The following is a 14,264-nucleotide window of genomic DNA, read 5'->3' on the forward strand; positions in this document are numbered from 1 at the left end:
TGGCTAATCCCATCCACAAATTGCAGAAAAGAAATCAACGTTTTTGCAAAACGCAGCATGTCAATTTTACCTACGGAAGTGCTGACATTTTCCATATAGGTATAATAGAAGCAGAAAGTAAATCTGCAGAGGAGAACTCTATGGACTTTCTATGAAAAACGCAGTAGAAAAAATGCAATGCGTTTCCGCCACAGTCTTTCTGTGTGCCGCCAAGTCCAAAAATGATCCCTTTTGTGGACAGAAGTCTGTAGATGTTTATACCACACAGTACTTTTGGAAGGCGCAAAGACTTTTATGTTATTTTAGGTTATTATTTTTTAGTTTGTTTTTGGAACCAGAATACTAGTAGCAATATAGAAAGCAACAAGTTTGGTGTGTGCAAAGTAAAAGGTAATTGCTTTGTTTGTTTTGTTTATTAGGTCAATGGAGTCAGAACAGGATGGACAAGGCGGCCATTCACATTATGTTTCTACTGTCTGTTCAGCTGATCTGTTTAATGGATCTGATTCTTTAACTACAATTATGCATCCATTATTACAATAAAAAAAATTGCATTTGGCTTTATCGAGCCATGAATACTGGTGTGTAGAGATGGGCACACTTCATTTGTGAGGTTTGGACCTCCACCCCATACAAGTCCATTCTGGGCACAAACCATAAGAGCTATTTTCATACACTGGGGTCTCCTCAGACCCCAGATTACAATAATTGGAGATTCAAGGGAAGTTAATGGGAGTGAAAATAACAAACAGCTGACTCACCTTGCCTCACCTCTCCTAAGCTTCTAGAGATCGCCTTACATCTTTGCCTGGCCTCTTCCATCCCCTGGATGATACTACTTGCCCTATGGTCCCTGCTGAGTCCTGTGATTGGGCCTCAGCAGTCACGTGGGGTGTGCTGATGCCATGACACTATGAAGAGAGAAACATCCCCAGACAACTGTGCCAGTGATTCAGGGTACTAGTTAGCTAGGTCATAGACCATTGATGTAGGTCAGGAATGGTGCTATATCTCCTTAAATGGGTTGTCCCATCACAAGGATCCTATCTATACTGCTGGTTAATGTGGATGTAAGACTTTTCCTAAATACATTGCTTCAGCAAAACTGCTTTGTTTGTCCACTATCTTACTTTATTCAGTTTTTTTTTTTACACATCCCTTGACTTGTCTGGTCATAAGTCAAGTGATGTATCTGCTGCTCTCAGGGGGGAGGGAGGAGGGGCTAAGTGCACGGGAGCGAGCCGGGGGGGGGGGGGGTAGTTTACAATTTGGGGGGAAGGGGCCGCCAATACAGACACGGAATTGTTTTTATCTGTGTGAGATTAGTACAGGCTGTAATAACATTGCACGGTCACTATAAAACAGATCCTGTGCAATGTAAATAATGAACATTAATTGTTCAAAAGTACCAAATGCAGAGACCTTTACCTTTCAGTACAAAGCTTTTTGTATTATTGAAAGCTCTGTAAAGCCCCATTCACACAATGTATTTTGTATGTCCGTAACTGTCCACAATTGTGGATCCGCACACTTCGCGATAATTTAGTGGGTTTTGGGTTGCAGTTTGGGCACTCAATCTCTAAAAGGTTCGCCATCACTGCTATAGAGTATGCTTCTATATCTCATTGGCTTAGTGCACGTTTGGCTCTATAAACCTCTATTGTTTCAGTCACGCTGTGTATCTTCACATTTTCAGGTTGCATAAGAAGGTAGTTGTCTCTCATAAATGACCCGAAGTCTTTGAGACCAGTAATAGTGTGACTGTTTCCAAAGTTTACATTTGACTGATTCTTGTGTGCAGAAGTTCTATGTGACTGACCAAGCCATAACGGAATATTTAACTGTCAGGTCCTATTACCTATAATATAGGCTGATCTTGAGAACATTGCATCTCCTTGTTGCCAAATCCTGCTTATCTTAATAACAGTGTTGTATCTGTTTTTATGGTTGGTGGCTATCCATCCTCACTGTCAGACTTCATTGCTCCCCGGCCTGTTGCTCTGCACTGTAATATCTTGTGATGTCTGGTTTCAGGATTCCAGATAATTGCAGGAGAGGTGGATTATGACTACCCTGGGCCCTGGGCTGTGTGAAGATTGTGGCCCCCACCAGGCTATACTCTTCAGGGCTTTTACATAAGCTGATGATTAGCTGAATGAGCATTAATAGGAATGTTCATTCTCAATCAATTCCCATTGTTACGGTTAGGTTTGCACATCTGCATGCAATATGTACAACCTTCATCCGAGATGCTGCCAAAACCAGGGATCATAGGTGTCGATCTGAAGACAATTTTATTTTTAAAGGCCACACAGTTAGGCCCACAAGGTGTAAATGCTACAGAAAAATAAGAGTTGTTTTACAGCCTCTTCAAAGTGGGCAAGGTTGTATAAGGTGTCTTTTTTTGCAGGACCAAATGTACTTTTTGTTGTTACCATTTGGGGGAAAGTCTGATGTTTTGATCTCTTTTAATTCATTTTTTATAGCTAACATTGAGAAAACAGCAGCTTAGCTCTTGATTTATTTGTCCTAATACTGCCATTTCTTGTTTACTTTTAGTTCGAATATGGGGAAAACGGGAAATTTGAATTTGTAAGGGTTTTTTAATATATTTTTTTGGAACTTTTTTATGTCTTTGATTAGCTCCCCCAAGAGCTAGCTATATTCCTACGACAGGTCCAGGAGCCTTCATAAGGAACATGATGGCTCTCATGATCTTAATGCGTGGGTACAGGATTTCTAGAAATAAGGCTCACAAAAAGACACAGGTAGGGGCAACGGGGTAGGTGAGTATTAGAGATGAGTGAATCAAAGCTGATGAAGTGGAATTCGATCGGAATTTCAGGAAATATTTGATTCACATCTAAACCGGATTTCCTCACATTTCGTGGTATAGAATCACACAGCTCTGATCAAGGGTTTCAACCCTTAGGATGCTGCTGTCAAACCCACAATCATATAACCATATTATTACAGTGGATGTTGAAAAAGGGTTAAACTGTACTAAATTTTTCAGTGTCCAATGCTGTTTCATTTGGTGTACCTTTAGACTGTCTCGTCTATTTTTATACCACTTATTAGTTGGCTAAGTTTATAACAAACTTTTGGCACAATTGCTGAAAATTTGGCGCAACCTCCAAAATTGTGTCCACCATGAGTAAACCTAAACTTAGGCTGCATGACACAGTGCTTTTTTTGTTGTATTTTTCACTGAGGTTAGAAATGCTGGAAAAGCCACATATGATAAAAAGACACATGGACCACATGTACAAGAGTGATTAAAAAATTATCTGCACTTTGGCTGTAGAATTTTTTATAGTCAACTTTCAGAAATGACAAATACATAATTTTTTATTATCATTTTAAGAAACCCACAATCAGAAAATAAATGATAATTAATATATAAATATTATAATATGAATATATATATATATATAATAAGAAATAATAGAGATATATTCCACTATCTGTCTTTAACAAATAAGGATCAGTAATACATTTCACATCCAAAATAACCCAGATATCCATTGCTTCTGTTGCTCTGCACATCCAGTGTTTCTCTTTGAATCATCTAATATAATAGTAATATAATATAATAAAATATAATAGTAATATCTCCATCTGAAATTTGATTTCCTTGATTTTCTTTTAAAGATCAAAAGTTCACACCAACCCAGATATACAGGAGGAGGCTGATACTGCTTTCAGTCCTTCCAAATCTAAATGGAGGAAAAGAGACTGTAACTGCATCTAAAGAGATTATTCATGAATGATGAGATTCTGAGAAAAATTCTCATCCACTGTGAGCTAAATACATCAACGTAAAATTGTCTGATAGTTTGCTATAATGTATCAATTACCATTCAGTGTCTGCTAAGGGTGTCTTCAAGTTGCAGATTTTGTTGCGGAAATTTGGGTAATTTAGGCTGAAGGCGTACATTGCGTCTTTTTGCTTTGTTTTGTTCCAGATTTTAATGTTGCTTTTAAAGCCATGATTGGTTCAGGAGGAAGAAGTATAAATACTCTATATTTCACCTCCCATCTGAATCCACTCCTAGCTCTTAAAACTATAGCATATAAGTAGCATAGAAAGTATCTTGATGGTAGTTTCAATCATCTGAGCAGTATTCACACAGTGCAATGAAAAACTCTAAGCAAAGAATCAAACTGAACACGCCTCCTGTGCTGCAGCGTGCAAGTGGAGGGTGATGCAGAGGCCCGAACAGGCAGAGACGTTACATCATACCAAACATTGTTATTTTCAGATGACCACCAGAGGAACATATCCAGTATGAATGATCTGCTTTCAGCAGAATAAAGTCATGAACAAACAAACTTTTGCAACATTAACATATCCAATTGTCATCCAAAAAAGATGAAAATATAATGCATATGGCCATCTTAAGTCTTATTTACTTTCATTTATGGTGTTAATTTTTCTTAGAAGTATCTTATACTCAAAGAGGACCTTTCACCTCCTGGGGCACATGTGGTGTAATACACTGCTAGAAAGCCAGCAGTGCGCTGAATTCAGAGCACTATTGGCTTTCCTGTTCTGTGCCCCCGGTGAAGAGCTATTGGTGCCGATTCCGTAGATCTTGACTGTCAGAAGGGCTTTTCTGACAGTCAGACTGGAATGCCCTTCCTCACAGTAGTGTCTATTGATAGTGCTTTTCCATAGACGAGTATTGGGGGTGGGGGGTGGTAGGGGGTTTCTCAGCGTCATCTGTGGGCGGAAAACGCACTGTTGGCTTTCTAGCAGCGTATTTTACCGCATAGGCTCGAGGAAGTGAAAGGTCCTCTTTAATCTTCCTCTGCCTTGCAAACGTAAAACATGTAATGATGACAAAACACTGAAATAAATGTTGTTTCCGAATAGTATTTCATATATGAATGTTTTCTTTTATTTGCAGCTCAGTATTTTGCCAGTATTATGGTAATTGTCGGGCTCTCTGTGGTTGTTACAGTGCTGGTATTACAGTTTCACCACCATGACCCTCAAGCTGGAAAAATGCCAAAATGGGTAAGTGCTTCCTGAAGGACAGAGATTCTGATCTCTAACATTATAAATGAATTACACCAGAAAAATAATACAAGATATAGTTGAAAATTTATCAGATTTGTAAAAGTCATAAAAAATAGGTATAAGAAATATCTCCAGGTTCCTTGAAGGGTCCAATATCCTAATTAGTGGTGTTATTGTCTTAGAGAAATAGGGGATGGCGACAGGGTCATTGTGGCAATTGCTGTGGCCAAGAGACCCAGGAAACTGGGCAAAAGAGGCATTGGGGGAGATAAAGCACAATGAGGGAGAATTCATTAATGCACCAGTCTTAAACTGACTTGCCCTGGTGTGGTATGCGCCAAATTTATTAAGAGGCTTATGCCAAAACTGGACCTCTTTCAGTTTATGTGGCTGTATGATGGCTGGGTACAACAAATACAATGCAAATCCGGAGGTCTTTGTTAGGTCTCTCTTCCCTCTGTCAAAGAATTTAGGTGTAAAGGGCCTCTGGAACCAGAGCACCATAGTAGTAAGTCAGAGGTCCTCTGAGGATTCCTGCCTGCTCCTTATTCTTATCTCATTGGGGGGCATAGGAATCTTATTAACAAACCAAAGACACACTTCTTGTTCGCAAAAACAGATTACCAAAAAAATTAAAGACTATATCTAACTTTGTGACCAACCATTTTCATTATGCCCAAGTCCATGTAAATGAATTAACTTCGCCAATAGTCTTTAATTAAAAATGCACTACAATTCTGTATCACATATGTTGGATAGATAGATAGATAGATAGATAGATAGATAGATAGATAGATAGGAGATAGATAGATAGATAGATAGATAGATAGATAGATAGATAGATAGGAGATAGATAGATAGATAGATAGATAGATAGATAGATGATAAGTAGGTAGATAGATAGATAGATAGATAGATAGATAGATAGATAGGAGATAGATAGATAGATAGATAGATAGATAGATAGATAGGAGATAGATAGATAGATAGATAGATAGATAGATAGATAGATAGATAGATAGAAGCACTTTTCTCTCCGCATGTTTCGTGCGGAATCCACACGGACCTCATTACAGTCTATATACATATAGGTTTATGTTCAGGGGTCCCAAGCAGACTCCCCGAATGGCAACCCGAACGTAGATGTGAATGGGGCCTCAGCTAAGTAGCTGAATACAGTTCTACTTTATAAGTATTCCAAAAAGGCTTTTTAAGAGTCATGTCTGCATTGATAAGGTATAAAGGGTCTGCATACCAGAATAATTGAATAATTGATATAGATGTCCTCAGGTAAACTGATCTCCCCATAAGAAATGACAGTAGGGTAAATCTTAAAAAGGACTTATAGATATGTAATTGGTGGGAAGATTTTTTTATACTTTCCCAGAAATTAAGGACAAACAAGATATTCCGGTTGTCGATTGCTTTCTGCTGAGTAAACTAGACGCTGGATTGCCAACAGTAAGAACGTAAGAAGCAGTAACTGCAGGGACATCATTATTCTGTGAATGCTTTACTGAGCAGGGAAGTTAATGCATAGGCTCTGGCAATGGATGGGTGGATGAGTCTGTTTAGCTAAACATAAAGCAGGTAGGGTGAGACATATGTTCTAGTCTTAACAGTGACAGCACATTTCATAAGCTTCTTCATGAGGCTTCAAGTCAAATATAACCTTGAGCAGACAGCTAATGGTCCTCGGATGATATATGAGGTTACATTATGTTTGACTATCTTTTTCTTTCTGTGTGTCATTCTTAGCATTGATTTTTTTTGATCATCGGTGTGTTTTTTGAGGGGTATAACATAATGTACTATCTGTTCCCTTTTGATAAACATTTGGACAAAACTAAAACATATTCAGTGATACAATATATGTGCAATAAATCACAAAAAAGTAAAAAAAAAAAAAAAAAAGTGAAAACTCTTAAAGAATGTACATAGTTACAAAGTTAGTGGATTGAAGAAGACCTCAGTCCATCAAGGTCACCCCTTTTATACTGGCATGGTTCTATGCTGCTATCCATGTTATTCAGAAAGAATAGGAAGGCTTCACTATTATATTGTGTTCCTAAAATGGTATTCTGGGCAATTTTTTTTTTTCCCCAAAAAGTCTGTTAGTGCTATTAATGGGTTACTACATGCACCCAAATACCCTTCGCAGTGACTGGGTGTCTCTGAGAGCTCCTGGTATCTTCTGTATTTGTTTACATGGTTCAGCTTCCTGCCATGTAACTAGCTCCCTCTCACCTCATTCCCCCCCACTTCCTGTCCCCCTCCCTTACACCCCTCCCTGTCTCTCTAGTTATCCCACCCACTACTAGCTCTTTCAACTAACTGAACCCTCCCCCCGCCCCACATACTTATCTTCCTTCCAGTTTTCCTCATCCTTCTTTTCTGACTGCTGGCACATGCTATAGACCCATTGCTGTTCTGTAGCCAATGATCCACCTCTACTGCACATATCTCTGATGCTGCTTCCACGCCTGCGCAGTACAGGTGGATTATTGGCCACCTATAGTAGCGCTGAGTCTATAGCAGGCGCCGGCGGTCAGAAAACAGGAAGGAGGCGCTCCCTCAGGTAGAAGCTTAGAAGAAAGAGAGGTAAGTATGATGGATTGGATGGGGGAAGGGGGAAGTAGTAGTAACGTTCTATTTCCGGAAACAGGGAAACTGGTTGTCACCAGATAATCAGACAATGTCCCTTGGGGGGGTCATGTGAATTGGTAAATATACATTTTTGATAAATTGTCATTTAGAAAGCAGGTGGGGGAGGGTGTTTAGATTAGTGTAGGGATTTAATTTTATCTCATAATTTTAATAAAAAGACCAGAAAATCTTTTTACAAGACAAATAGGTAAAATGTTAATTTTTGTTGACAAATGGGATTTATAAAATAATTTTAAAAAAAACCTTTCTTTCAGTGCGTATACTATATGGTTGACTGCTATATATGTATGTACTATTCCTGTATGATAGAGAGGAGGATTCCCAGATTCCCAATGAGTCCCAGCAGCTCTTAAAGATATAAATATTAGAGATGAGCGAACAGTGTTCTATCGAACACATGTTCGATCGGATATCAGGGTGTTCGCCATGTTCGAATCGAATCGAACACCACGTGGTAAAGTGCGCCAAAATTCGATTCCCCTCCCACCTTCCCTGGCGCCTTTTTTGCACCAATAACAGCGCAGGGGAGGTGGGACAGGAACTACGACACTGGGGGCATTGAAAAAAATTGGAAAAAGTCATTGGCTGCCGAAATCAGGTGACCTCCATTTTAGACGAATAGTGGATTTCAAATCCGGGTCATATGAGAATGTGAACTTTGTGACTATGAGACAGGGATAGCTGTACAGGCAGGGATAGCTAGGGATAACCTTTATTTAGGGGGGAATGTTATTAAAAATAACTTTTTGGGGCTCTATCGGGTGTGTAATTGTGATTTTTGTGAGATAAACTTTTTCCCATAGGGATGCATTGGCCAGCGCTGATTGGCCGAATTCCGTACTCTGGCCAATCAGTGCTGGCCAATGCATTCTATTAGCTTGATGAAGCAGAGTGTGCACAAGGGTTCAAGCGCACCCTCGGCTCTGATGTAGGAGAGCCGAGGGTGCACTTGAACCCTTGTGCACCCTCAGCTCTGCTACATCAGAGCCGAGGGTGCGCTTGAACCCTTGTGCACACTCTGCTTCATCAAGCTAATAGAATGCATTGGCCAGCGCTGATTGGCCAATGTATTCTATTAGCCTGATGAAGTAGAGCTGAATGTGTGTGCTAAGCACACACATTCAGCTCTACTTCATCGGGCTAATAGAATGCATTGGCCAGCGCTGATTGGCCAGAGTACGGAACTCGACCAATCAGCGCTGGCTCTGCTGGAGGAGGCGGAGTCTAAGATCGCTCCACACCAGTCTCCATTCAGGTCCGACCTTAGACTCCGCCTCCTCCGGCAGAGCCAGCGCTGATTGGCCGAATTCCGTACTCTGGCCAATCAGCACTGGCTAATGCATTGTATTGGCTTGATGAAGCAGTGCTGAATGTGTGTGCTTAGCACACACATTCAGCTCTACTTCATCGGGCTAATAGAATGCATTGGCCAGCGCTGATTGGCCGAATTCCGTACTCTAGCCAATCAGCACTGGCTAATGCATTGTATTGGCTTGATGAAGCAGTGCTGAATGTGTGTGCTTAGCACACACATTCAGCTCTACTTCATCGGGCTAATAGAATGCATTGGCCAGCGCTGATTGGCCGAATTCCGTACTCTGGCCAATCAGCACTGGCTAATGCATTGTATTGGCTTGATGAAGCAGTGCTGAATGTGTGTGCTTAGCACACACATTCAGCTCTACTTCATCGGGCTAATAGAATGCATTGGCCAATCAGCGCTGGCCAATGCATTCTATTAGCGTGAACTGAGTTTGCACAGGGGTTCTAGTGCACCCTCGGCTCTGCTACATCAGATTGCTACATCTGATGTAGCAGTGCCGAGTGTGCATCAGATGTGTAGTTGAGCAAAACTGACTCAGCACTGCTAAGTCTGCATTCGCATAGGAATGCATTGGCCAGCCTTCGGCCAATCAGCGCTGGCTCTGCCGGAGGAGGCGGAGTCTAAGGTCGGACCTGAATGGAGACTGGTGTGGAGCTATCTTAGACTCCGCCTCCTCCAGCAGAGCCAGCGCTGATTGGTCGAGTTCCGTACTCTGGCCAATCAGCACTGGCCAATGCATTTCTATGGGGAAAAGTTAGCTTGCGAAAATCGCAAACTGACAGGGATTTCCATGAAATAAAGTGACTTTTATGCCCCCAGACATGCTTCCCCTGCTGTCCCAGTGTCATTCCAGGGTGTTGGTATCATTTCCTGGGGTGTCATAGTGGACTTGGTGACCCTCCAGACACGAATTTGGGTTTCCCCCTTAACGAGTTTATGTTCCCCATAGACTATAATGGGGTTCGAAACCCATTCGAACACTCGAACAGTGAGCGGCTGTTCGAATCGAATTTCGAACCTCGAACATTTTAGTGTTCGCTCATCTCTAATAAATATCAATAAAAAATATTGATTTAAAAAAATAGGAAATGAATTAAGTATCAAAGCTCAGTATTACCAATATACAGTGCTCTATGCTAGGCAAAGTCAATACATAGCGTGTAATATTCTACAGTACATGCCAATCTGTGAGGGTCTCACAACTCATTGCTCCAGCTGTCTGCATGAAGTATAGGAATGGCAAATTCGGTATGAATTAAACTCAGTTCCTGTAATATACAATATATCATTCCATAAAAAACTTTGTTAAACCAACGATCATGTAATGTCACCCAGAGAGCAATAGTACAATGAAATGGAGCAAGAGCTTTGCTGACAAACTAAATGAAGAAAGCGTTGTGCTGACAAACTAAAAAAACATGCCAAGATGGGTAGACAATAAACCTTGCTGGCTCATCAAATCCTATGATGCTTCAAAACCTTCGGAGAAGCTGTTAGCTAGATAGACAGTGACAACAAACGGAACCAAGAAATACAACAAATCCTAACAGAACATTTACCATGCCATAGGTTCTCAGAGCCATGATGGTAAGATTCCCTAATAATCTCATCTTCTCACCCTGGAGATGACGCACATGGAGCACTTTGTGTAATTGTTCTCAGACTTTACACACGTGGCTACGGTCCATCACTGTTTTGTACTGAGCTGTTATAGGACCCACTATTCCCCTGCGCCAAACAGCAGCACAACGTATGGGGTATTCCTGCCCCCTGTGAGCAATTTAGGACAGGTGGAATTTTTAATTACATCAGCCTTCCCCCTATAAGAAGGACAGAGGACCTCCCCCCCATTGTGTTTTTTTCCGTCCTGTGGGACAGGACAGGTGGAGGAGGCTGTGCCTCCTCTATGGTTTAGAATAAGGTGTCTTAGATCCTTTTTTCTCTTTCCCTTTCTTTCTAAGAGAAAGATCTAGGTTTATACTGCGGTCTTGTGTCTTACCTGTCTTGTGCAGGTTACTGACTTTTTCAGCTGCAGTTCATTTATTGCCCTGCAGTAAGGTAAGCCGTGTCCTCTTTCAGCTTTCCCTCTGTGGTTACTGCAGAGACTAAAAGCACTAATTTCTATTGCTATGGACACTCTGCAACATGGAAGTCGATTCACCGCCATTATGGTAAGATCCAACCAAATATTGTTATGTCTTGCGGTTTTTTAATGTGCCATTTAATTCTTAAAAGAATGGTGCATGGAGGTGGGCGGGTGCTGTTCGGATCGGCCGGTCTGGGCAGCGCGCACGCATTGAGATGGATGGAGGCACCTGGTGCTTCCGGTTTGACGGCGGCCGGCCGCTTAACCCCCCGCATGCCGGCTGCGTGCATTTGTTTCGGTGCGTGCGTGCTGTTCGGGTCGGCTGGTCCGGGCGGTGCTCGCTCGGCTCTAATGGTGCATATACCCAGGGTCGGACTGGCCCGCCGGAGCACCGGGGAATCCCCCGGTGGGCCCCAGGCCCCGACTATATAGAAGCACTGGTCAGGGGCCCGATCGGGATGTCAGGGACTGGTTCGGGCCCCTGTCCAGTGCATTTGCATTGATAAACTGAGCGATGCTGCTAGTGGCAGGGGCTGGAACAGTAAGTTCGGGGCCCCAGGCTGCTGGCAGCGCTGTAATGAATAAAGAAGCCCGGCTGCTGCAGTTTCCCAGGGCCCCGACACTTACACTGAGGGGCCTCCTGCCAGTGCAATCTTAGGAAGCGACCTCTCTGCAAGCCGGGACTTTTCCCCCTCCCCCTCCCAGCAGTGAGTCATCGTTTACATCGGCCCGTGTGGGGACAGAGGAGTCTGCTGCTGCTTCACATATGTGAGTATATTTTTTTCTTTTTTTTGGTAAAATGTAATATTTAATATGTATATGTGTACATTTGTTTAACCCTTAAGTCCTATCATGGTGTCTATCATACACCACTACCATACACATATCACTATGATAGACACCATGATAGTACTTAAGGGTTAAAGCATGTGTCTTGTATACTGTGTGAGGACTGTATGTTTGTATACAGGTATGTGTGTGTATATACAGCATTCTATAATAATGTGTGAGTGTATGTATATATGTTAGTATATATGGTATATGAATGTGTATATGCTAGATATATATATCTATATATAGATAGATATCTATATATATTTTTATATATATATATATATATATATATATATGTGTGTGTGTGTGAGTATATATGAATGTATATGTATGAGTGTGTAGGTAACTTTTGCAGTTTTTGGAAATCGCAGCGCTTATACCTACGGAAACACCTACAGTGTTCCTATAGGTATAATGGAAGCAGAAAGTCCTCAGAGCAAACCTCTGTGGAGTTTCTGCAAAAAGCGCTGCAGGAAAACTGACATGTTGCCACCGGGGGTTTTCCCACAGCGCTTTTTTGCTGTGGGACGCTGTGCTAGGTCTTATCCTTATAGTATAATGTATAGTATATTGAGATGTTAAGGAGGAGCTCTTACCACCTGGGGCACATGCGGTTTTATATACCGCTAGAAAGCCGACAGTGCGCTGAATTCAGTGCAGCTTTCCTGTTCTGTGCCCACGGTGAAGAGCTATCGGTCCCGGTACTGTAGCTCTTCACTGTCAGAAGGGCGTGTCTTACAGTCAGTCAGGAACGTCCTTCTTCCCAGCAGCGCCTATTGTGCTGTACTATGAGATCGGGGAGGAACGCCCCCTCCCCTCCTGATAATGCTCGTCCATAGACGTGTACTGGGGGGAGGTAGCGTTCCTCACCACTCAACGTCATCACTAGGCGGTAAGCAAAGCCCCCTCACACAGTACAGCGCAATAGACACTACTGTGAGGAAGGGCGTTACTGATTGACTGTCAGGAACGCCCTTCTGACAGTGAAGAGCTATGGTACCGGCACCGATAGCTCTTCACCCGGGACACAGAACGGGAAAGCTGCACTGAATTCAGCACACTGTCGGCTTTCTAGCAGTGTATTAATCCGCATGTGCCCCAAATGGTGAAAGGTCCTCTTTAAGGATTAGGCACAACAGTGAGACGCAGTGTTTTTCATTGAGCTTTTGGTCCCCAGCACCCTGTTATGCTCCTGCCTGTGTCTGTTCAGTCTCATGGCCTTATTTCTGGAAATCCTGTATCTAATTGGTTTCAGTGGTCCCATGAGGTGCAGGACTCCCAGCATGGAGGTGTCGGCACGAGACTAAATGGACACTGGCGGCGGACAATGGAGCAATGGGGACAGGTGAAGGCACTTTTTATTTTTTTATTTTACACCTCCCGCCAGGCAAATGGGTTGATCCAATTCCTGGACAAATCTTTAAAGGATTTATCCAACTTTATATTGATGGTCTGTCCTTAGGATAGGCCGTCAATATTACATCTGTGATGATACAACAGCCAGGACCTCTGCAGATCAGCTATTCCAGGGCAGTGCGGCTATAGGTAATGGTAACATTTCTAGGAGCCATGCTGATCACTTTCCATACAGAGTGTAGCAGTAGGTTTAGGTAGTATGTTGTTGCACATTGTATGGCAGGTGAGCAGCATAGCTCCCGAGATGGTATTACCTTTAGCTGCCCTGTCTCGGCATCGCTGGTCTGCAGGGTCCTGGTGGTGGGCCCCTAGAAACAATTCCACTGGTGGGCCCTAGACACCCCAGTCCGACCCTGCATACACCTATGTACTATCATTACTTATTAGGTGCATATTTGCTTATTGCTCACATGATGGGGGGTGCTCTAAGGCATTTTTCTGTAGATCTGCACTGCTGTCAGCATGGGGTCCTCCAGCTAGGAGCCCTCCATGTATGTTGTCATCTCCTGAGTAAAGGAGTGCATACAGATTTCTGGTAATTCCCTCTCCCAGTTTCATAGAGGTCTTACTTAGAAAGAGAAGCCTTAGTGGCTCAGTCGGTAGGGTTACAGACTTGTATGCCTGAATCCACAGTATCCTGGGTTCAATCCCAGTTGCACTTTTGCATTTGTGATATGATAAAAAAAAAAGTTGCAGTCCCTTGGGCCATAGAGCACATGCGACCTACAGAAGGTAAGTCTGAGGCCTGGAATCACAACCCTCGGGGCCTGGAGGGGCTTCATCTCGAGGGCTGGGTGTCCATGGTCCAGATAGTCTGGACCCTGTGGACCACAGATACAGCCCTCTCCGGTAGAGAGCGTATCTACAGGAGATTCCCATAGGGGCAATGAGGAATTGTGCAGCAAAGGCTA

At 42.5% G+C, this 14,264-nt stretch overlaps 1 protein-coding gene across 3 annotated transcripts in view; it reads left to right on the forward strand.

Moving 5' to 3' along the window:
- LOC142216493 (neuronal acetylcholine receptor subunit alpha-7-like) overlaps positions 1-14,264 on the forward strand; it is a 170,533-nt gene that overhangs the window by 151,654 nt on the left and 4,615 nt on the right. For all 3 annotated transcript variants that reach the window (XM_075284368.1, XM_075284375.1, XM_075284381.1), the window contains one exon: positions 4,914-5,023. In XM_075284368.1, the coding sequence (XP_075140469.1) occupies positions 4,914-5,023 (110 nt within the window). The remainder of the gene's footprint in view (positions 1-4,913; positions 5,024-14,264) is intronic.

This window comes from Leptodactylus fuscus, chromosome 1, assembly GCF_031893055.1.
Source record: "Leptodactylus fuscus isolate aLepFus1 chromosome 1, aLepFus1.hap2, whole genome shotgun sequence".
Classification (NCBI taxonomy): Eukaryota; Metazoa; Chordata; class Amphibia; order Anura; family Leptodactylidae; genus Leptodactylus; species Leptodactylus fuscus.